The 22,678-nt window shown below is 54.9% G+C and overlaps 1 protein-coding gene across 2 annotated transcripts in view; it reads left to right on the top strand.

Moving 5' to 3' along the window:
* Positions 1–3,011: 3,011 nt before the first annotated feature.
* ADA (adenosine deaminase) overlaps positions 3,012–22,678 on the top strand; it is a 28,087-nt gene continuing 8,420 nt past the window's right edge. The window contains exons 1-3 of one of the 2 annotated variants that reach the window (XM_023626613.2): positions 3,012–3,187; positions 13,543–13,604; positions 19,271–19,393. In XM_023626613.2, the coding sequence (XP_023482381.1) occupies positions 3,155–3,187; positions 13,543–13,604; positions 19,271–19,393 (218 nt within the window). In that variant the 5' untranslated portion in view covers positions 3,012–3,154. The remainder of the gene's footprint in view (positions 3,188–13,542; positions 13,605–19,270; positions 19,394–22,678) is intronic. The other variant, XM_023626614.2, reaches the window with a different exon arrangement.

Genomic DNA, 22,678 nt, shown 5'->3' with positions numbered 1-22,678 from the left:
ATTCCCCTTCCGGTGTTTCCTGGGATCTCTCCCCACAAAAACTACTTGCACTCAAATCTTGATCTCAGGCTCTGCTGCTGGGGGAACTCTAACTCAGAGCAGGGTTTAGGGAAAGGGCAGTGCAGTGGCCCGAGGCTAGTAACAAAAGGAATCATTGCCTTTCAAGAAAGGGGTAGGAGGGAAGAGTATGGTAAGGAGAGGACCTGCCAGGAGCTGTTGCCTTGGTAGAGAGGCCCTATTGACCCAGTAATTGTGCAAGAAGAAGAGAGGGAATAAACTTCCTAACTTCTCCATCCTCCCACTTTCTGATCTCCTGCTGGTGCCCTCTATCTGCCAAACCCAACCAGAAGCCAGAGGGCAACAGAGCCCATTGGTGTTTCCACCGTGGTCAGGCTGCTTGACACAGAGCAGCGTGGAAGAGGGTAGAGAGTGCATCTGGTGAGGCAACTAGGAGATCTGCAGCACACGGCCTGATCATTTTCCTTTGGGTTTGACCTGCTTGGAAAGCACAAGTCCAGGATCTGGGAAGAGGCTTTTCCAGGTGTCAGGATGGAGTAAACTAAGGTGCAGAGACTGGAGGGGCTGGGGTGGGGAGGAGCTAGCATCCCTGTTATTTGCTGCTGCATAACAATCCACCCCCAGACTTAGTGGCTTCAAATAACAACCATTGTCTTTTCTGTCACAATTTTGTAGGTCAAGATTCAGGCTGGGCTCACCTGGGTAATTCTTCTGTTCCTCACGGCATGACTGAAGTCACGTATTCAGCAGGTAGCTGTTCTGGTCTGGAGGGTTCACTAACATGCTTGGTTTCCTGGTAGGGATGGCAGACAGGCTGCACTGAGCTGGACTGTCGACTAGAGTGACTGCGTGGATTCTCCAGGGTGACGGCCTCCAGGTAGTCGGACTTTCCACATAGCGACTCAGGGTTTCTGGAGAGAATGTTCAAGAGGCCTCGATGGAAGCTGCAAGGCTTCTTATGACCTAGGCTCCAAGTCCAGGAATATAATTTCCACTATATTCCATCAATCAGATAAGTCATTCAGTCCAGCCCAGGTACAAAACGAGGAACATTAAACTCCATCTCACAATGGGAGAAATAGCAAAGAACTTGTGTCACCTTTAATCAACCAGCAAGTCATCCAGGTTGACTTGCCTTTGAGGAACGTGTTGGGAATCGGTGGGACTGATGTTGGAGAGGGACTTGAATGTCACGACAGGGGCTGAGGAGATAGTAACAAGGTGGGGAGTGAAGGTTCTGGAGTCAGATTCAAATTGGAATCCCAGCTCTGCCACTTACAACACATGCACCAAGCAGGCTGTTCCTTTCTCTGAGCCTCAGTGTTCTCATCTGTAAAACGAGGAGCTCAGTTCCTATTTCACAGCATTGCTGTAAAGAGTAAATGGGATGGTGCTTATAAAGTGCTTCTCAGAGTACCTGGCTCTGAGTATGTCTCAATAAATGGAGCCGTTATTATTCATCCTGAGTAACATGGAGAGCCGGGCAAGGGTCTTACAAAAAAACCCTTTGAAGAATCATTTTTGACCCACTCTCTCCCCCACTCCCACTACAACCCAACCCAAGTCCAGCTGATTTCACCTCTTAAATGTAGCCTGAATCCAGTGTTCCCCGTCTTCCCCACCGTCACCAGCATCTCCACCTGGACCACTGGGTTGCCTCCTTCCTGCTTCATCTGGCCCCTCTGTCAGGCCTTCCCCTCACAGCAGCGAGCCCAGGCTTAACCTGCAACGTGCACACAAGCCACCTGGGGAGCTTGGTAAAATACAGATTCCAGTTCAGTAGGTCTATGGTGGGGTCTGAGGGTCTGCGGGTCTAACGGGCTCCCAGATGATCTCAATGCTCATGATTCCTGGACCACACTTCGAGTAGCTGGAGAGTATTTTTCCAAATAAAAGTTTGACTCTATCATGCCTCTCTTTTCTCTTTATTTATGGACTTGTTAATTTCTTTATAAGATAATGAAATGAAATAAAACCACCATCCCATCCAAGTACTGGAAGAGGATCAACAACCCGAGTGCACCTGTGTGTGCCTCCTCCCCCACTCCATTCCCCTGAGATAACCATTCTTCTCAAACTGGTGTTTAACTTTCCCTTGCTTTAAATTTTTCTACTGATGTATGTGTCTAAACATGCATATTTTTGATTTTGCTTTTATTATACATTCTCAAAGTTGCATGATAATCTATAGTTTCCTGTGACTTATTTTTTCACCCAACATTTTTTTCTGAGCCAGATCTGCGTCGTTGTCTACAGCTGAAGTTCAGTCAGTTTCGCTGCTGTGTAATAGTCCATGGTGTGAAATGCCCACTCGCCTGTGGATCGGCATTTGGGGTGTCTCCATTGTTTTTGTTAACAAAAACAGCATTGCGTGAACATTCTCCAAGATGCTCTCTGGCTGCAGGGGCTCAGGTTTCTCGAGGGTAAATGCCTAGGAGGGGATTTGCTGTGCCCCCGTCCCCTGCTTGCATTCCCCATCTCCTGGGGTCTCACATAGGATGGCCTCTCCACCCGGGCTGCCCACTTCCACTCCACCCCCACCCACCCCAACCCCCTTCGCCGGGAAACTCCTTCAAGTCCTCAGAGAAGCCTTCCCCCGATCTGCAGGCCCCGGCTGGTCCCCATTAAAGCTCCCTAATTACACATTTGTGTTGTGTGATTAGGTGTGGAGCGTGTGACTCGCCCAGTAGAGTGCAAGCCCCACGAGGTTTGTGATGCGCGCAGGTTCCCAGCGCGGGCCTGGCACGCAGCAGGCGCGGGGGCAGCAGCGTGAGCGGGCTTCAGGGGCCGGGCCGGAGGCAGAGCCCGGCCGGACGGCTGCAGCCTGAGCTCACAGGTGGCTGCAAGCCCGCGTCCCGGGCCGGGGTTTTCGGGCTGACCACGGCCCGGAGGGAACTCGGGTTTGTCCCGGGTGCTGGGCGGGAATTGCAGGAAAGCGCAGCTGGGCACGGCGGGGCGGGGGCTTCGGGCGGGGCGGGGGCTTCGGGAGGGGCGGGCCCGGGGCGGGCCCGGGGGCGGGGCCGGGCCCGGTTAAGAGGAGCGTGGCGGGCCGCCCGGGAAGCGTTCCGGCCACCCACCGTGCAGGGACCTTCGGCCTCCGGCGGAGAGCGCAGCGCCGCCGCGCACACCTGGCACCATGACCCAGACGCCGGCTTTCGACAAGCCCAAAGTGAGCGGGGACGGGGCCTCGGGGTCCGGGGGTCTGCTTCCTTGTCTGGCTGGCGGGCCCAGGGGCGAAGTGGGCCCCTGCAGGCGCTTCCTTCCTTTAGTTCAGGCCCTTGCCCGCCTCCAGGCTGTCGAACGAGAGCCAACGAGGCAGGGAGGGTCCTGAATCCGGGGCGCCCCTAGCTGGCCTCCGAGTTCTGCTTCTGCCTCTGACTTAGACCATGTGGGTTTCAGTTTCACTAGATAGATCTCTCAAATGGGCTTCCAGCCCTGCCCTGAGCAGCTGTGTGAGCCTAGGCGTGGGGCTTGACTTCTCTGAACCGCACCTGTAAAATGGGGCCCAGTGTCCACACCTCTAGGCACTTAGTGCTGTGGACAAGGCATCCTGAGCGCTCAGTGAACAGTAACAGGTTTAGACTCCAACACTATGATTGCTTCATAAGCGGGGAAGAGCCCACATTGGTGGATGTGCCCAAGAATCATGAGCCATGCCGGGGAGGGGAGGGGAGGGTGGGGAGCAGGGCCCCCTCTCTCCACGCTAGGGGCAGAGGGGCTGGGTGGGCCCTGGGCCCTGGTAGAGTTCACTTGGGGCTAAGCCACAGCTGCTGGCTCTGGGGGATAACTTCCTGTCCCTCCTCCCACCAGCTGTGGTGCCTTGGGAATGGTGCGGTCAGGGAGGGTCCGGGCCCACTTGGCGAGCTTGGGAGCACTGGGATTCAGCCCAGGGAGGGGGGGGACCCAGGAATCCACCCAGCAGAGTGAATCAGCTAGTGGGGTTTGAGACAGCTGGGGGGCTGGGGAAGGAGTGAGCTTCAGTCGGCCTCAGCTTCCCTCTCCGAGAGACAGATGTGAGGGATGATGATGGCTACTACAAAGTGTTGGTGACAAGCCTGTGTGTGAGTTGGAGGGGAAGAGAGGGGACGCTCTGTGGAGTAAGCCCTGGCCCCCACTGCTGATGCCCCCACCACAGGGCAGATGTTCAGCTACTCCCTGCCAGATGTTTCAAGTGCGAGGGCAGCACTCCTGCCCCGACCTCATGCCTCCTCCACACCCCGTCTGGATGCCCCGTGCCCGGACATTAGTGCCTCTTCCCTTTGAAGGCTTTTTTTTTTTTTTTTTAATGCTTTTGAATTCTCTCTGCCTTTGGGCTGGGGAAGCATCTTACCCTGATATGAATCCTAAGACAGCAGACAAAGCCCCTTGATTGGGAATGAAATGGGAGTTATGAAGGTAAAAAGCAACACTTCTGTAGAACTTGCTGTATACGCCAATTTGATCCTTGCAACACGTTTATAATAGCCCCACGAGGGAGGGACTATTATCCCCATTTTTTTGGCTTCACCCAATCTTCTCCTCTGACTCAAGGTGGCAGATGCTTCTGCTCTCTGGGCCTCAGCTCCCACCCCTGGGAAATGAGCCCCACCTGCTTGTGGGAGGGTCCGGAAGTTATGGTTGATGCTTGCCAGGATACCCGCTGTGCACGTGAGGTGTGATAACTTTTATATTATCATGAGGCAGGAACGTGCCTGAGCTGGTAGGGGAAGCCAGAAGGAGCATGAATCTCGGAGCCCCTGTAACCAGAGCCAGCTCCTTGCCCTCCCGTGGGTGGAGCAGATAATAATGAGGATATTAGTATTGATAGCTGGGGCTTACCGAGTTATTGCTCCGTGCCAGGCACCATTCTGAACACGTTACCTGCATTAATTCACTTGATCCTAGCAGTGACTCTGCAAGGTAACTGATGTCATCTCATTTTATAGATGAAGAAACAGAGGCACAGAGAGGTTAACTAGACCCAAGATCACAGCTAGGAAGTGGCCCAGCTGAGCCCAGGGAGGCTGGCTTAAGAAATGCCGTGCCCCTAACCAGCTTCCCTGAACTGCCTCTGCAGAAGCCTTTGGGGCCGTGGAGATGCCAGAGCCCCAGATGCAGGCCTCTGGGACAGGAGCCTCTGCTGGGCTCTCTGGCTTCTCATACTGACCACCAGGTGAGGCCCAGGACCTGGCCAGCTTTAAGAAGGCAGAGCGGGGCCGTGCTTTCCGGACCTTATGTGTACTCAAATCACCTGACTTCTGTTACTGTTCACACTGTGAGTCAGGAGGTCTGGGTGGGGCCTAAGATGCTGCACTTCTAACAAGCTCCCAGAGGATGCTGATGCTGCTGGTTCATGGACCACGCTTGGAGTAGCAAGACCCTAGGCAGCTGCCTACCTGGTTTGATTGTGTCATTCCATCAAATGCTTCCTGAGCACCTGTTGGGCCTTGGAGGAAGCACAAAGAGGGACAGAGGGATGGCCCTTATCAGCGTGTTTCCACAGGAGGGAAGGCTGGAAAACCCCGCAGGCCTCAGGAGTTCTTTGTCACGGAGGGCAGTGCTTGTCGCGTGCCTGTTATTGTAACAGTACTAACAGTGGCTGTCATCTGAGTGTTTGTGGGTACCAGGCACCTTCCGTGACTTATCTCACGGATTCCTCTGGACAGCTCAACAAGGCAGATGTCTTCATCTCATCTGCAGATGAGGGAACTGAGCTGGAGAAGCGAAGTGACCTGCCCAAGGCTGCTCAAAAGCTGAGAGCCTCGAAGCTGTGGACTGGCGAGTGAGCTGGCTCGGGTCAGAACCGCAGGGTCTCAAAATTGCCCCTTCCTGATGCAGAGGCGAGTGGGAGCTAAGTCCCAGTGTACTTGCTTCTTTCTCATGTTTGAATGTTTGCTCCGGATCAGGTGCTGTTCTTATTGCTTTGCATATATTAACTCCCTCACTGCTCACAACCGTCCTCTGAAGTGGGTCCTATCATCTTCATTTACATATGAAGAAACTGAGGCTCAGAGAGGGGAAGGAACTTGCCAGTCACACAGCCGGAAAGCAGCAGAGCTTGCAGAGCTTGATGTGAACCCAGATCTCCCTAAAACTCAAGTCGAAGCTGTTAACTTTGCTGATTTGCCACTGCGCTTTGGGGTGGGTGTGGGGGCAGGAGTTAGAATCAGGGTGGCCTTGGGCTTCAGATGGACTGAGACTGGATCCCTTCCTGGCTCTTAGCAGCTGAGAGCTCAGGTGGACAATTCCCTGAACCCCAGCTCCCTTCTCTGTGAAATAGGCTGATAAAACCAAGGTCCTGGGGTCCCGGGGGAATCGATGTGCTGACTGGCTGGCAAGCAGCAGGCCCTCAGGTTTGTACATTCCCTCCCCCGGGCTGCAGTGGGTGATGGAAGTGGGGTGTCTGTGGTCACACAGTGAGGCGGGGGCGGCCAGCCAGCCTCCTGATTCCACATCCGGCCTCAGGGTGGGCTTGGCTCGGGCAGGAAGGGGCCCTGTGAGCTGGGAGAAACTTGTCCACTTGCCCAGTTGTCCTAGGGGGTGACCCTGGGGCAGGGGAGGGTAGGCCCGGGGCCTGGCTTTGGGAATGAGTGAAGTTTGAGTCTGTACCGACCCGAGTGTTGGGCAGGCTCACCCACATCCCCTAGGGCTCTGAGGCCCCAGAGCAGCAGGATGGAGAAAGAAAGAACCTCTGGTGTCCTTGTGACCACGGAAGGAGAACAGCAAGGAATCGAAACTAGTTGGGGCCAGGCTGACTGGGCCCACTTTTCAGCTGGGGGGTGCTTGAGTGAGTTACTTAACTACTCTGTGCCTCAATTTCCCGGCTGTAAAATGGGAATCATACTCGTGTTCACCCCACGTAAAACACCAAGTGCAGGCCTGGCCAGGGGCGGGGGGGGGGGGGGGCCGCCAATGCTAGCTGCCATCCATCAACATCCTCCACCTGTTTACTCATCAGTCTGCTTAGATTTGAGCAGCACTGACTCAGCACTGATGTGCAGGGCAAAGGGAGCGTATCGTGTGCGCTGATATGCAGGAGGAAGGGAGTGTATCGCGTGCGATTGTGGCCTCTGGCTTTAGGGTCAAACAGCTTACTGACTGGGCTCTAGGGCAAGTTCCTTCATCTCTCCGAGCCTCAGTCTTCTATAAAATGGATAACTGTGCTGAGTTCCTAGGCTGTTGCCACGCAGGGTGTCCCCCTTGGTGAAGACTCACCTTGCCTTCCTGAAACCTCTGGGGAAGCTCACAGCAGCGGCAGCTGAGAGCTCAGTCAGGCCCTGAGTCAGCAGGAGGCCCCAAGGGACTGCGGGGCCCTTCAGCTCTGCACCTCGGAGCTACAGGAGCCCAGGTGGCTGACCACAGAGGACTTCCTGGAGGAGGTGTGGCTGAAACAATTTGTCAGCCCTGGGGCTGCTCTGTCTTCTGACCTCACCCCAAAAGTCTGCAGCGAGGCCACAGGGGCATGAGAGCACTGCCCAGCTCATTGCCAAGAGCAAGGCGGAGAAGGGGAGGGGACATCTGCCTGAAAGTGGGCCCCCATGGCTCATCCAGGTTCTGAGTGCGGTGCCCAGGTTATGGGGGCTGGTCAAGAAACCCTGGCTACTCTGCCTTGACCAGGTTCTCTGCGAGGCCCGAGGGGGTAGGTCAGCCCCTTCCTCAGAGCAGGGAGAGGACGCAGCACTGCTGACAGCGAACAGGGAGAGGAGGAAACCAACACTTGGTCATTCAACACCTACTGAGCACTTTTGCTGTGCCAGGCACTGTCCTAGGTGCTTTCCGTCTGCCCAGGTGCGCCACACACCGCTGAGCTCGTTGTACTGAGCACCTACCGTGTCTGGTGCCACTGTGCCTCCCTGTCACCCTTGTCTCCCTCTGCACCGCCGCCTCAGCTCTCTGCCTTCTGCTCTGGCTTCCCTCCAACCCATTCTCCACACAGCAGCCAGAAAAAGCTTTTAAAAGGTGACTCCCCATTTTAAAACTCTAGTGGATTCCTTAAGTGTGACCCGTGAGATCTCCCTGACTTTCTCTCTGGCCTCATCTCTCGCCACCAACCTCATTCTCTGCGCTCGAGCCGTTTCCCTCACAGCTCCCTGATCCAGACACTTAGCACGTGCAGCTCCCTCTGCCTGGAACCATTCTCTCTCCCTCCTTCCTTCTCCCTGACACTAACTCTTCCTCTATTTGTCTCCTTCTCAAAGTGATCTTTTCTGGACACACTTTCTAAATCGCCCCCCTTCTGTGGATGTTTTCTTTTTCTCATGACACTTGGTGCATTTTCCCAGCATGATCTAGAACTATGAGTTCAGAGAGGTGTGTTTGCTTGTTGTCGGCGGGATAGGCTGCGGTGCGCTGTGGTAGCCAACATCCCCAGATCCGCAGGGCCTCAAACAGCCGAGGTAGGCGTCGTTCCTGCTCACGCCGTGTGTCCATCACAGGCCTTCAGTGTGGTTTCTCTTCCTCAGTCATTTGGGGACCCAGTCAGATGGGTGACACCATCCTGAACATTGCCAGTCGCTGTGCCAGAGTGGAGAGAGGGCTCTGGGGAGTCTGGCATTGGCATCTAAATGCTTTGGCCAGGAGGAGCCATGGAGGCCCACCGAGTTGCAGGGGGCAGGGCAGGGCAGCAGAGACAACCGCCCCGATTCATTGCCTGACTTTCCTACTCCGAGGCTCCGCCGCCAGGCTTGATTTTCACCTTCTGACTTCTCCTGGCTGCTCGGTGACGTCACGCAGCTCTTCACCCAGCTTCCGTCTTCCCCATCGACGTTTAAACGTGCTCAAGTCATTCCCACCTTGAGACACAGCTCTCTTGACCCACACCCACCTCCAGCCCCATCCCAGGTTCCTTCTCCGCGTTCAGGGGTGAAATTCTTGAAAGAGTGGTCTGAACTGGCTCCGTTTTCTTACCCTGCTCCAGTGTGGGTTCTGTCCCCTCCGGCCTCTGGAATGATTCTAGGGCAGTGGTTCTCAACTTGGCCCCGTGTTTTTATTTTTAAAGTGGATTATTTAAAAAACAAATGGGCTGGCTGGTGGCGCAGCAGTTAAGTGCGCACGTTCTGCTTCGGTGACCCAGGGTTCACCAGTTTGGATCCCTTGTGCAGACATGGCTCCGCTTGGCAAGCCATGCTGTGGTAGGCGTCCCACGTATAAAGTAGAGGAAGATGGGCATGGATGTTAGCTCAGGGCCAGTCTTCCTCAGCAAAAAGAGGAGAATTGGCAGCAGATGTTAGCTCAAGGCTAATCTTCCTCAAAAAAAAACCCAAAAAACAAACACCACAAAAAAACATGTCCCCAGGCCCACCTCCAAGGATTGTGATTTAATTGATCTGGGGTGAGCCCAAGCATGGGTAACTTTGTGAAGCTTCCCCAGGCCTCCTGATGGGCCTCTGGGTGGAGAACTCCTCCCAGGGTCCCCGTGCCCAGCGGCCTTAGCCCCAGGGACGTTTCTGCTCTCCTCCTCCTCCACCCCTGGCAAGAACCAACGGTATTTGTTTCCTGTAGCTGCTGTAACAAATGACCACACCCTGAGCAGCTTAAAACAACAAACTTATTTTCTGTCGGTTCTGAAGGCTCAAGTCCACGGCTCTGGGGGAGAATCGACTTGGTGCCACTTCCAGCTTCTCGGGACTCTGGGCGTTCCTTGGCAGCATCGCTCCAGTCTGCCTCCTGTCCCGTTGCTGCTTCCTCTTGTGTGTGTAGGTTTCAAACAGCCTGCCCTCCTCATAAGGAGGCAGGAGATTGCATGCAGGGCCCGCCCAGCTAATCCGGATAAACTCTTCTCGAGATTCTTAATCACGTCTTTTGCCTCCTAAGGTAATTCAGGTTCTGGGGATTGGGACATACACGTCTTTGGGGGGCTACCATTCAGCCTACACCTCGCGGGGGGCCACTCCTCCTTGAAACCTGGTGGCCCCTTGCCTTCTGCGCGCCACACGTTCCAGTTTCCTTCCCGCCTCTCTGGCGACTCTTCCCAGGGCTCCCTCTCCTCTGTAAGGCCCTGGGGTGCTGGCGCTCGTCAAGGCTTTGTCCCAGGCCCTTTCCTCGACATGCCCTCCTGGGTGAGCTCACTCGAGACCACAGCCTCGGTCATCCATGTTCTTGCTACATCTCCAGCCTCAGTCTCCCTGAGAGCTCCAAACCCTCATGTCCATTGGCTCCCTCCCTTTCCGTTTGGAGGTCTCACAGGCATCCCTGTGTAACTGCTCGTGCCTCTCCCTGCACCCCACCCCTCCTGATGCCCTTTGCACTGGGTCTTCTTCCCGAGTTCTCTGACTCAGCGTGGGAATCACTACCCACTCGGGTCCAGCCTGAAGCCTCATCCTAGACGCTCCTGTCCACCTGCTTTTCCACATCTCCCTCGCCACCCTGGCCCGAGGCACTGTCACCTCTCCTAAACTTGCCCGCAGGAGCCTCTCTGGTCTCACTGCGAGTCGTCCTCTTCAGCTTCAAACCTCGTCATGGCTTCTCTGCACGCTCAGGAGAAAACCCGCCTGCTCCTCGAGGCCCACACGGCCCTCCCTTCTCTGAACCCGTGCTTCAGTTCCTCACACGCACGTCCTCTCCCACCACACGACCTTTGCACACGCTGCTCCCTCTGCCTGGGCTGGCCTTCCTGCCTCCGCCTCACCTCTGCCCGCTTGGCCCCTCTCCATCCTTCTGATCTCAGCTCGAGCTCTGCTTTCTCGGGAAGCCACTGTTGGCCCGCTGGCTGGGTCAGTCCTTTTGTTTGTTACCTCTCTCAGGACCGTGTGTGCACATCCTGAGGGATTGTCTTGGCTCGTGATTGTACATTTATCAATGTGACACTTAACGTCTCCCTTTCTGGACTGTAGGCGTCACAGGAGGGGCACTGTGTCCCTTTATCTTACCTCTGCATTCCTACCGCCAGCAGGGCCGCGACAGTTTGGTGAATGAAGGATTCTGAGTTGAGGCTGAAGTATTTACTACACGTCAAGCACTGGTCTAAGCACACTACAGTCACGCGCCACATAGCGTTCCTGGCAATGATGGACCACATAGGTGATGGCGGTGCCATAAGGTCGGGACCATGGAGCCTGGGTGTGTAGTAGGCTCCGCCATCTAGGTTGGTGTAAGTGCACTCTGTGATGTTTGCACAGTGATGAAATGGCCTAACGACGCAGTTCTCAGAATGTGGCCCTGCTGACACCTTGATTTTGGACTTCCAGCCTCCAGAACTGTGAGAAAATGGTTCTGTTTTAAGCCACCTGATGTGTGGTATTTTGTTTCGGCAGCTACAGGGAACGAATACGGTCGGTTTCTGCCAGAGGTGGAGGGTAGGAGAGCAGAAACATGTCCCTGGGGCTAAGGCCACAGAATGCTGGGACCCCTGGGGCAGGGGCTCGCAACCCAGCTACCCATTAGGAGCCTCCGGGAAGCTTTGGAAAGTTACCCACACTGGGCCCACCCCAGGTCAATTAAATCATAATCCTTGGAGGTGGGCCCGGGCCCAGGTTCTTTGTTTTGCTTTGTTTTAAATTATCTGCTTGTTTAAAATACATGTGTGCATGCGTAGCACGCACACACACACACGCATCCATGCACACACAACACATGGAGCCAAGGTTGAGAAGGCTGCCCTAAAGGAACCATTCGAGAGGCCAAGGGGGCAGGACCCATAGAGGAGCAGGGTAAGGAATAAGTGGAGGTAAGGAAACGGAGAAAGTTCATTCTTTCAAGAATTTTACGCCTGAAGGGGGAGAAAGGGCCTAGGACGGGGCTGGAGGTGGAGGCGGAGGTGGGTCAAGAGAATTGTGTGTTTTTAAGGTGGGAATGACTTGGCATCGTTAAGCGATGCGTGACTGTGCGTTAACACGGTTAAGCCTCAAGGAACCGTAGGAGGAAGGCACGTTGTCCTCCCCATTGGACAGATGAGGACGCCGGAGCACTGCAAGTGAAGCAACTGTCCCCAGGGGTGAGTGGAGGAGTCAGATTCCAGCTCTAACCACAATGCTTCGCTGCCTCTCTGGCTGAATCCAACCCACGGCCATGTGAAGGTTAAGGATACGAAAATGGAGGTTCAGAGAGGTGAGGTCACCTCTTCAAGGTCACACAGCTGGTCGGCAGTTCCCTGGACTGGAAGCTTCTGTGCTCCCAATGCTGAGCATTTTTTGAGAACCCAATACACATTTGGCTGGGTGGGCCTTGAACTCATTTTGTCAGGGAATCCATAACTAACTTGACTCCGAGTCTGGGTAGCGTGCTGCTCTGTCCTTTGCTGGCTGGATGACTTCCAGAGAGATCTGATTACTCAGATGTCCTGCTGATAGGAGGGCTGGGTGGCTCTGTTCCTGCCGTGTCCCTGGCCCCAGGCTGGGTTTCCTCTGCAGGAGGCAGCTCTTTATGTGCTCCCGGGATGCCCTTGGGCCAACAGCTCCCTGACCACTCCCTCCCTCCCCAGCCAGGGCAGCCACTTTCTTGTCCAAGTCCCCAAGTGCCAGAGAAGGCACCACCCTGGGGGAGATGTCAATTGAGAGTTTTCTGGATCTCTCTCCCCCTGGCGGGGGAGCATTTCCTCCGTGACCTGGAATGGGCGGATGGCAGAGTCGCTTTCCCATTGTCTCCTAGTGTCGGCTGTGCTTCTCTTAACAGCTCACGGAAAACAACGGGCTGTTTCCTGTGGGCCACGCGTGTCCACTACACTGTATTTTTAAAGCTGTGCAGTTGTTCTTGGACAGGGAGGTGGTCTTTCCTGCTGCTTTTCAGTTGAGGAAATAGGTTCAGAGAGATAAGCGTGTTATCTAGGATCACACAGCAGGAGAAGGGGCAGAGCTGGGAGCCCAAGCCTGACGGGGTTGTCTCCACAGTCCCTGTGCTTACACTCTTGGTTTTGTGTGCGGGGTGGTGCCCGTGGGGCTGAGCACGTGGGAGGTGATCGCTAAGTTGGCCACAGATCGATGCCGTTTCTAGAGCACTGGAGAGGTCTTGTGTGGCCTGGTACTGATTCCTGGTAAGCTATGCTTAAGTAACACCTGCTTTTGAAAATGGAGCCTGATTTTTGAATTGCACTGTGTTATTCACTAGTCCAAGAAGTCAGGTCAGCCCTTTTTGTTCAAGTTGGATTTTGTTGAGTGAGTTGGGTGAGAGCAGCATCGGCCACTGTGGTGGCTGGGGGCTCTGTAGTTCCTACGGGACCATGGCTGGCCTCATGTTTAAGACCACCAGCTTCAGAAATGGGCTGGGGTTAGAATTCCCATCTGCCACTTAGCAGCTGTGGTGGAGAGCAAAGGCACTGGGTTGGGTTTCTGCTTCCATCACTTGCTTGCTGTGTGGCCTTGGACAAGTTAGTTAACCTCTCTGAACCTCACTGGTCTCAGCTAGGAAAGATAGAGATTACAGTTAAATCCACCCTACGGACAAGGATCACACGAGATGGTGTGTGTGAGGAGTCTGGTGGTGTATGTGAAGCGTCCTGTAAGTGGTGACCAGTGGTTATCATGGTTTGTACTAACACGAACCCTCTCACGGGTGCTTCAGGCCTTCATGGAGGTGTGTGTTCTCATCTCTCTCTTCCCTCTGCCCCTGCAGGTGGAACTGCATGTCCACCTGGATGGAGCCATCAGGCCCGAGACCATCTTATACTATGGCAGGTGAGTCCGTGGATGAGAGGCCTTCCTCCCCAGGATTTGGGCGGGGTCCACGTTGGACGAAGAAGCCTCTGGAGAATTCCAGGGTCGGTGCTCCTTCCTGTATCCCTGTGGGATCAAGCCAGCCCCCAGCCAGAAGAGGGGGTGTGTGGGGACACGGGGACCTCAGCCCTGAGCTGGAGACCCACAGCCCAAGTCTTCTGCCTTCTGTGCCTTGGACTCTTGTCCTCTAGCTGCCAGGTGAGCCAGGAGGAGCTTGCCTCACCTTGCACACCTGCGCACACGTACACACACGTGGAGGCAGTTCCCAGAGCCGAAGCGGTCACTGTTTTTTGACTTGGTCAAGAGCTCGTGGCAGGTGACACTCCCACACAAGATTCTGGTACACATTTGCTGAACATCTCCCAGTGCTGGGCCGGGCCCTCTCCTTGAGTCAGCGATTTAATCCCTCCCCACCTGGAGGAGGCAGGTGTTGCTGTCTCCATCTCCCTGAGGAGAGAGCAGGCTCAGAAGTGAAGGCAGTTGCCCAAGGCCACATGACAAGGAAATAGGATGGTCAGTGACCCCGCATGGTCTGACCCCGAAGCTCTTCCTGCACCATCATGGTGGTAACCTACTGGGAGGCGTGGAGAGCTGGCTCCCCTCTCTGGGCCCAAACCCCTCATCTTCCAAATGAGAAGGCACCTCCTGCCTCAGCTCTCGTGGATGCTGCTGGGCCCAAGGGTCCCCAGGGCCCCCCAGTAAGGGAGATCCACCCCTCCCTCCCCCACCTCAAGGGCTCATCATGGCCCCTCTCTTAGGTCCAGCACTTAAGAACAGGGACTTTGGGGGCCAGTGGATCTGGATTCAAATCTGGACACATTGTTTCCTCGCTGTGGCCTTGGCCTCGGTAGTTTGAGGATTAGAATAGGGCCTTCCTCCAGAGCTGACCTGGGAGATGGGGCCCCTCCTCCACTCCACCCCGCCTCTCCCTCAGCAGACGGTGTCCTTCCTGTATTTACCCAACGTTCATTTTGTTTGGAGCTGGGAGGGCTCCACCTCTCCCTCATTGCCTTGAGCAGCTCAGCTCTGGACCCAGATTTGGACGCTCTGCTCCCTAAGCCAGAATCGCCTCGGTGAGCCTCAGAAGGGAATTGGGAAATCCTGGGAATTTGCCCCCAATTCCTGGGAGCATCTTTTCCAAGCCCCTGAGAAAGTACTGGCGAGAACACTTGTCTCCATCTCATCGTACTTCCACTGACCTTTTTCTGCCCTAGGAAGCAACAATTGATTTAACTTCCATTTAACTATATAAGAATATTAGCATTTACTGCATGCCAAGCATCGCTTTAAGCGCTGTACCTGGGTTAACATAACTGAGTCCTCATGACAGCTTGTGAGGTAGGTCTGTAATTATCTCCATTTTATGGATGAGAAACTGAGTCCTGATAGGTGAGGCTACTTGTCCAGTAAGCACAGGTGTGACCCTGAGTCCATGCCTGGACCCTTACCCTGCCAGCTGGAGGTAAGGTGAAGTCATGTAGGAAAAATGCTTACCCAGGGCTGAGCGTGCTAAGTGATCCATCAGTGTCATTTGACCATGATAGCATTAACTACAACATATGACTCTGGCTAAATGGGGTGAAGCCATTGGTTTCCCTCTGCCTGTCCTTTGCCCATGTCAAGCCACTGACCTTTGCTGCAGGCCCCTAATGAGGCCATTAGGGCAGGTCGCTAGCCACCAAGATGAGATCTAATTGCTGTGCTCGTTAGGGGGTCATAGGGCACTCATTAGCGGAGCAAGAGGCCAGAATGTCTGGGGTGGGGTGGAGGGAAGAAGGGAAGGAGATGCCAGTGTAGGCGGCCGGTTGGATTTCCCCTATTCCATGTCGCCTCGGTGTCCGGGGAGCAGTCTAGGCCCTGGAGGAGGGGGTGGCTGCCAGCTGGAGTTTGATCTCGAGGTCAGCAGGAGGGGGACCTGGGAGTTGGCCAGATTCAGATATGGACACCCATAAACACGCTGGAGGACGCCGGGTGGGGCCAGGGCTGGGAGGGAAGCGGGGGCATCTGGCCTCTGAGCTCTCTGCCTCCAGGCCAAATCAGTGGCCCCTTTTCTGCCTCAGTCGACTGTTCTCACTTGTTTCTTCTTCCTTCAGCTCTGCGATTCCATCCTCCCCGGGGCCTTCTTCCTCCTCTTTCTCAAGCTCCTTCACGCCCTGTCGGCTCTTTCTCCAAAGCACATTCTGAATCTGGTCACTCGCTCCTCTCTGTCACCACCCTGGCCTGAGCCCCCAGCATCCCTCATCTGAGCTATTACAGAGGCCTCTTGACTGGTCTCCAGGTGTCTGCTCTGTCCTCCTCCATCTGCGATCCCCACACTACTGTAGTCAGAACAATGGTCTTAAAACACAGTCTGATCAGCTCACGCCCTTATTCAAAACCCAACAACACTCCCATCTTGCTCAGGGTCAAAGCCAAAGTCTGCATGTGGCCCCTAAGTCCTACAAAGCCCTCATTAACTCTCTGACCTCTTTTACTACTCTTTGCTTAGCCACACCGGGTGTTTCTCAAACATGCTAGACCTAGTAAACAGAGAGATTGGGTAACTTTCCCAAGGTCACACAGCCTTTATAGCAGAGCTGGGATTCAATCCCAGGCCGTTTGGCTTCAGAGTCAGCTGTCTTTCCCAGGACACATAAGTAGCCTCATTTGTTTCCCTCTCCACCCTCGGAAAGAAATCCTTTTCCTGAGAGGGACGTGGCGGTCCACAGAGGGGAGAGCTCTTGCCCATGGTGATATGGCACCCACAGGAGGGAGATGGACTTTGAACTCCAAAACCTGAGCTCGTCCTGCTCACTGGGCTCCTTGTAGGAGCATCGCCTACTGTGATGTTATGCTACCGGAACAACTTAACTGCCAAGGCGGGCAAAGGGCTGGACAGCGCCCCAGGGCGTGGCTGTGCTGACTGGGCGAGAGGGCACCCTCTAAGAACTGAGCTTGGCCCCAGGAGGAGCCCCGGCTGCTGTGAGTGGCTGTTGTGGCAGCAGGACCCAGGGCCCTAGAACAACAACTTCCTGCCTCAACTTTGGGCCCCAGGCAGGAGCGTTCCGGCTCAGTCTGAGCAGCTTCTGGAGGCCAAGGCCTGTGTCACGCTGCATGGAGAGTCTGTGCTGTTTGTCCCCTAGTGGGACCACTGTGAGAGCTCTCCATCTTCTGCTCTGGTTTCCCTCTGACCTGACCCTCACATGGCAGCCAGAAGGAGCTCGTAAAGTAAATTTTTTCATGCTGCTCCCCTGAGCAAAATCCTTGAGTGGCTTCCTGGTGCTTTCAGGATAAAGTCCCCACTCCTGTGAAGCCCGCCCTCTGGTCCTTGACCCGTCATCCACCGCTGACCCTGCCTGCCCTCCCATTCCCTCACTGAGTCTGTGGAGCCCTTGGCCTAGGCTCTTCCCCTGCCTGGAACCCTGTTCCTGCTCCCTCCTTCTCTCTTCCCCTCTCTAGCTCTCCTGCTTAAATGTTACCTCCTCCGAGAGGCCTTCCCAGGCCACTCTGGGGGTGGGGGGGGGGGGGGCGGTGAAAAGAGCTTTCTTGGTGGCTGTTGAGAGAGGTTGGGAGAAATATTTAGAAAGTAAAATAGGATTTGGGGACCAGCTGTTGGTGGGCAAGGGAGCCAGAGTGTGGGGGAGGCCCCATCTCTGGTCTGGGCAGCTGCGTGGACGGAGGAGCTGTATTTGGAAGTGTGGAGCCTGGGAGGGGGAGGGAGGTGGCTCATGTGCCCTGCCTTTCAGAGGTGGTCAGACACACGGGTCTGTCTGAGTCACTGCCATCCATCCAGCGCCCAGCACATCATAGGCCCTCAGACGTTGGTGTGTAGAGGGAGAGAATTGGAAAGTGGGGACCTGTGGATCCTCAGTTGAAATCCATGACAGGAGATGACATCTGGGCAGGAAGAGAAAGAGTCTGGAAGACAATGGTCAGAGGAAGAGCGCCACCAGGAGCAAAGGGGTCATGGGAACTGGAAGAAGACCATCGGGCGAATCACGCACAATGGGCCCAGGGCAGATGTGGCCGCCATGGTTGGCAGTGTGGCAGCCAGAGACTCAGTGTCGCCTCCTCTGCCTTCCACCCACTGGCTCCCAGAAAGATATTCAAACTGTGGTATTGAACAACTGGCGCACGCTCTGCAGAGGCCACGGTTCCTGGGGACGGCCTCGTGAGGGCAACTCTGGGGCAGGGTGGCCAGCCGTGCGCACTGAGCATCTGACCTCTGGGTTCCAGAACGGTACCAGAGCTGCCATCTCCCCCATGGTGTCTCCCGGGGACGGGGGGCCAGAGAGGGACCACAGCGGGCGGACTGGTAGGCACCAGGGTGACCCCTTGGTGGTATCTGCTGAGCACCTGTAGGGCCTAGAGCCACCAGAGGGGAAGGGGGCAGACTTTAGGGGCTCAGGGAACAGGTATTCATGCAGGGACACATCCTAGCACTTTAATAAGGGAGATATCCAAGGACCTGAACACTATTTGGTCACACTTCCATTTCTTTGGCGATTTCCTTCCTTCTGTCTTCTCATCTTCTGGATAACGATGCTTGAACCTCCTGACTTAATCCTCTAACTTTCTTAACCGTCTGCTCCTGTTTTTTATCTTCTAGTCTTTTCTACTTGCTAGAGGATCTTCTCGCCTTTGTTTTCCATTCCTTTTATTATATCCTGACAGTTGCTGTCATATTCTTTTAAATTTCCAAGAGTTCTTTCTTAGCCTCTGAATGTCCCCTTTTGAAAAAGGGGTAGTGGTGTTTTAAGGATGTACATCTTCTTGTCCTCTTGAGGGTGTTTTAGGGTCTTCTCTTCTCTCATCGTTTGTTCCCTGAGTCCCTTTCATTGCCTTTTGTCCCTCATGGTAGAAGCACTTGTTCTGTGTCAGGTGTTCTTTGCCTGTCCCTTTATCTTAAAAGTGGGGAAACTGAGGCCCAGGGTGACCTGTGAGTCAGGGTGGAGCGTGCAGAAGCAGGAGCCAGCCCCGCCTCGCACCTGCTGCCTTAGCTCGGGTAGGCAGAGAGCTGATGGCGGGAAAGGGCTCCGGGCCAGAGGGCCGTTCTGGGAAAGTCCTTCCTGTGTGATGGCCGCAGTCCAGCCGCAGGCGGGAGGCTGTGGGCAGGGAGGGGAGAGAGCTCTGAGGTGACGGCCAGCTCACCCGGCCCTCTCCTGGCACGCTGGGCCAGGCAAGGCTCTGTGATGTGCCGGCCAGATGGAGGGCGGAGAAGGGAGGTCTGGCCCCTGCCCCTCCCCCCGCCCTGGGCATGACATGTTGCAGATATTGCCCCTGATAACCCCTGACCTGGCAGAGGACCAGCGGCTCTCCCCCTACCTGGGGCTGAGGAGGAAGTCATGCACTTATCCTGGCACATTCCCCGTCCCCAGGTGTGTGTGTGTGTTCATGCGCACAAATGGATTTAACCCCTGTGTGACCCCTTGAGATTTGCTGGCTGGTCATGGTCTTGGGGACGGGAAGCACTGGAAGGATTCTGGTCCTGGTTCTGTACGCCCTGGGCCTCGGTTTTCCTATCTGCCCACTGGGAGGGGTTGGGTGAAGACCTCCTGGTGTCCTGCCTTGTTTTCCGAGGAGGCTGGGCTCTGGGTCTGTCGGGTCCTGCCCAGGGCAGCCCACCACCCACGTTGTCTGATCCCCAGGAAGAGGGGGATCCCCCTCCCAGCCGACACAGCAGAGGGGCTGAAGAACGCCATCGGCATGGATGAGCCGCTCAGCCTCCCGGACTTCCTGGCCAAGTTCGACAGCTACATGCCAGCCATTGCGTGAGTCGCCCCCGTCTCCCCCCACCCCAGGGCAGCATTGACCCCTGTGCCCGTGGGAGGCTGCCAGCCCCGGCCTGCACTTCAGCCTGTTGGGGGAGAGGGCTCTGACACCCCAGCTCTGCTTCTCACCATCGTGTGTATTTGTGTAAATCTCTCCATGCCTTTGGGCCTTGGTTTTCCCTTCTGGAAAGTGGGTGTGATGGACTGAGATTCTGTCAACTTCTACAGAGAAGTGACAGAACGTGGGCTGAGAACACAGATCCTAGGATCAGACTCTTCTGTGAAATACCTGTGATGTCGGGCACATTTTCTCTCTCTGGGCTTCAGTTCCCTCACCTCGACAATGGGCTGATTGGGACAATGGGTGATCCTACTTACCTCTGAGGCCTGGGAAGAGGACACTGCCCTCAGCAAGCCCCTCTTACTGTGAAGACGATGGCTCGCTTTATTGACAGCCTGGCGCTAGTTCTCTCCTGTTACCTCTTAGTCCTTCTTTTTTTTTTTTTTTTTTTTGAGGAAGATTAGCCCTGAGCTAACTACTGCCAATCCTCTTCTTCTTGCTGAGGAAGACTGGCCCTGAGCTAACATCCGTGCCCATCTTCCTCTACTTTATATGTGGGATGCCTGCCACAGCATGGCTTGCCAAGTGGTGCCATGTCCACTCCTGGGATCCAAACCAGCAAACCCCGGGCCGCCGAAGCGGAATGTGCGCACTTAACCACTGCGCCACCTGGCCGGCCCCAGTCCTTCTATTTTTTAATCGCAGAATATCTTACATATGGAAGAATGTAATATGTATAGAGCTCACGGAATTATACTTCTGGTAGTTGTCAAAAGGCTTGCCAAGTGGACACACTGCTCTTTTGCAGAGGAGGAAACCAAGGTTCAAGGAAGTGAAGGAGCTTGCCCGAGACCACAAAGCTGGCAAGGGGTGAAGCCCAGATTCTTGCCCCAGTGCCACCTCACCCTTCCTGGCACGAGGCAGAGTTTCCCAAGGCAGGCAATCATCGGGCGTTGGCAGTCAGTGCTGCAGGAGCTCAGGAGGGGGAAGAGGCTAAGGGGCTGGGACCAGTCAGGGAAGGCTGCCTGGAGGCGGAAATGCGGACTGGGCCTTGTGGGGAGAGGGTGTGATACGGTCCAGAGGGCTAGGCCTGAGGAAGGGTTTGGAGGACCAGTGGAGATGATGGAGGCCGTTGGCTAGATAAGTGGCAGGACAGGCATAGGGAGTCCTGGGGAAGGAAGATTGTGCGCCAAGGCTGCTGGCTTCTTGCTAGCAGGAATCTTTGGGGCACAGTGTAGAAGGCACCAACTGCCCCATCCTTGCCGCTGGTAAGGAGACACTAGCATGTGCGAGTGCCTCCCTGCTGCCTCTCCCCCAGCACCCCTACCAGAGCGTACGTACAGGTGGATCCTGTACAGGCCGAGGTGCCTCTCCCACACCGCCCGCAAGGCTGCTCCTGTTTCTCTGGCCACAAGATGGAAGAGGCCTAGCTCCCTGAAGGCCCAAGCTGGCCAGGCTGTTAGACGTTGTCATCTTCAGAGCTGCCTGGCCTTCAGGCCACGGCCTCTGATGTTCTGACCTCCCTGTCTGCTTGTCACCATTCGCGGGTGTCAGATGAGAGCCCTCATCTCCTGCCACTCGCCCTTTGCTTGCCCCTCTCCAGTCATATCAGCCTCCTGTGACATCTCGGACACCAAGTGCACCCCGGACCTCGGGTCCTCTGCACTTGCTGTTCCCTCTGCCTGGAATGCTGATCCGGTAGATGCCCCACGGCTCGCTTCCTCACCTCCTTCACAGCTCAAATGTCCTCCCTGGCTGTACTACTGGCAATGGCAGTGCCTTCCCAGCCGCTGTGCTGTGCCCCCTCCCCTGCTGTATTTGTGTCCATAGAAATTCGCACCATCTGCCCTGCTGTCTGTTTTGTATTTTACTTGTTTACTTGCTTGTCTCTCTTGCTAGACTGTGGGCTCCTTGTCACCTTGTTTGCTGTGTCATCTGTTCCTAGGACAGGGCCGGCCACCGTGTGCAGTGACTGAGCCCCCCGCTGTCGGGGAGGTCGGGCCACCAGGTGGGAAGGAAGAGGAGCGCCAGCTCCCCTGCAGCGGCGCTGAGACCCAGGGTCCAGGCCCTGACCCCGCCCTCAGGGCTTTCCTTGCAGGAGAGGCCGGAGCTCCTCATCTGCATCAGCAGCGGCACCCTGGCTTCCAAGGACGCTCCTCCTGGGAGGCCGGTTCCGCAGCGCAGGGCTCCTGGGGCGCTTGCACACCCTCCCTCACACACTCTGCGTCCTAGTAACCTAATTCCTCTCTCCTCTTCACGGTGGAAACTTCCAGCTAGGCACGGCCCACTGTCATTTGGTCAAGACTCACAGTAGCCCTTGCAGGTTAACTTGCGCCTGGCTTCTGGAGCCAACACACAGAAATAGTGACTAAAATACTTTGAGCACTTGTCTGCTCTGCTCCAAGCACTGGCCTGAGTGAGTTTTATGAGTTTTAATTCATTTGTCCTCACAATAACCCTTTGATGTAGGGGTCAGAGAGGGTGACTAACAGACCAGGAGTCACACAGCAGATAAACATGGGAACTAGGATTCAGGTCTGAGTCCCAGGTGTCTTCCATCTCAGAGTTTCATTGTCCATCTGTGTCTTTTTCTCTCTCTCATTTTTTCAGTCTCATTGGGGTATAATTGACAAATAGGAACCAATATATTTAAAGTGTACAACTTGATGATTTGGTAGAGATACAAACTGTGAAATGATCACAATCAGGCTAGCTGACATCTGTCACCTCACATGGTTACCTTTGTGTGAGTGTGTGTGCTGAGAGCACTGCTGATCTGTCCTCTGAGCAAATTCAAGTAGGCAATACAGTATTGTTAGCCAGAGTCGTCATGCTGGGCATCAGATCGCCAGAACTTACTCATCTTGTGGAACTGAAAGTTTGTACCCTTTGACCAACCTTTCCCCACAGGCCCTGGCGGCCACCATCCTACTTTCTGCTTTGACGAGTTTGACTATTTGAGATTTCATATATAAGTGAAATCACGCAGTGTTTGTCTTTCTATGTCTGGCTTATTTCACTTAGCATAATGTCCTCCATCTGTCCATGTTGTTGCAAATGGCAGGATTTTCTTCTTTAAGGCCAAGTAATATTCCTGTGTGTCTGCATATCACATTTGCTTTTTCCCTTCATTTGTCAACAGATGCTTAAGGGGTTTCCATGTCTTGGCTGTTGTGAATAATACTGCAGTGAACATGGGGGTGCAGATAACTCTTCAAGATCCT

Source organism: Equus caballus, chromosome 22 (genome assembly GCF_041296265.1).
Source record: "Equus caballus isolate H_3958 breed thoroughbred chromosome 22, TB-T2T, whole genome shotgun sequence".
Taxonomy (NCBI): Eukaryota; Metazoa; Chordata; class Mammalia; order Perissodactyla; family Equidae; genus Equus; species Equus caballus.
The sequence above is the reverse complement of the archived record's forward strand: the minus strand, read 5'-3'. Positions and strand labels throughout refer to the sequence as shown.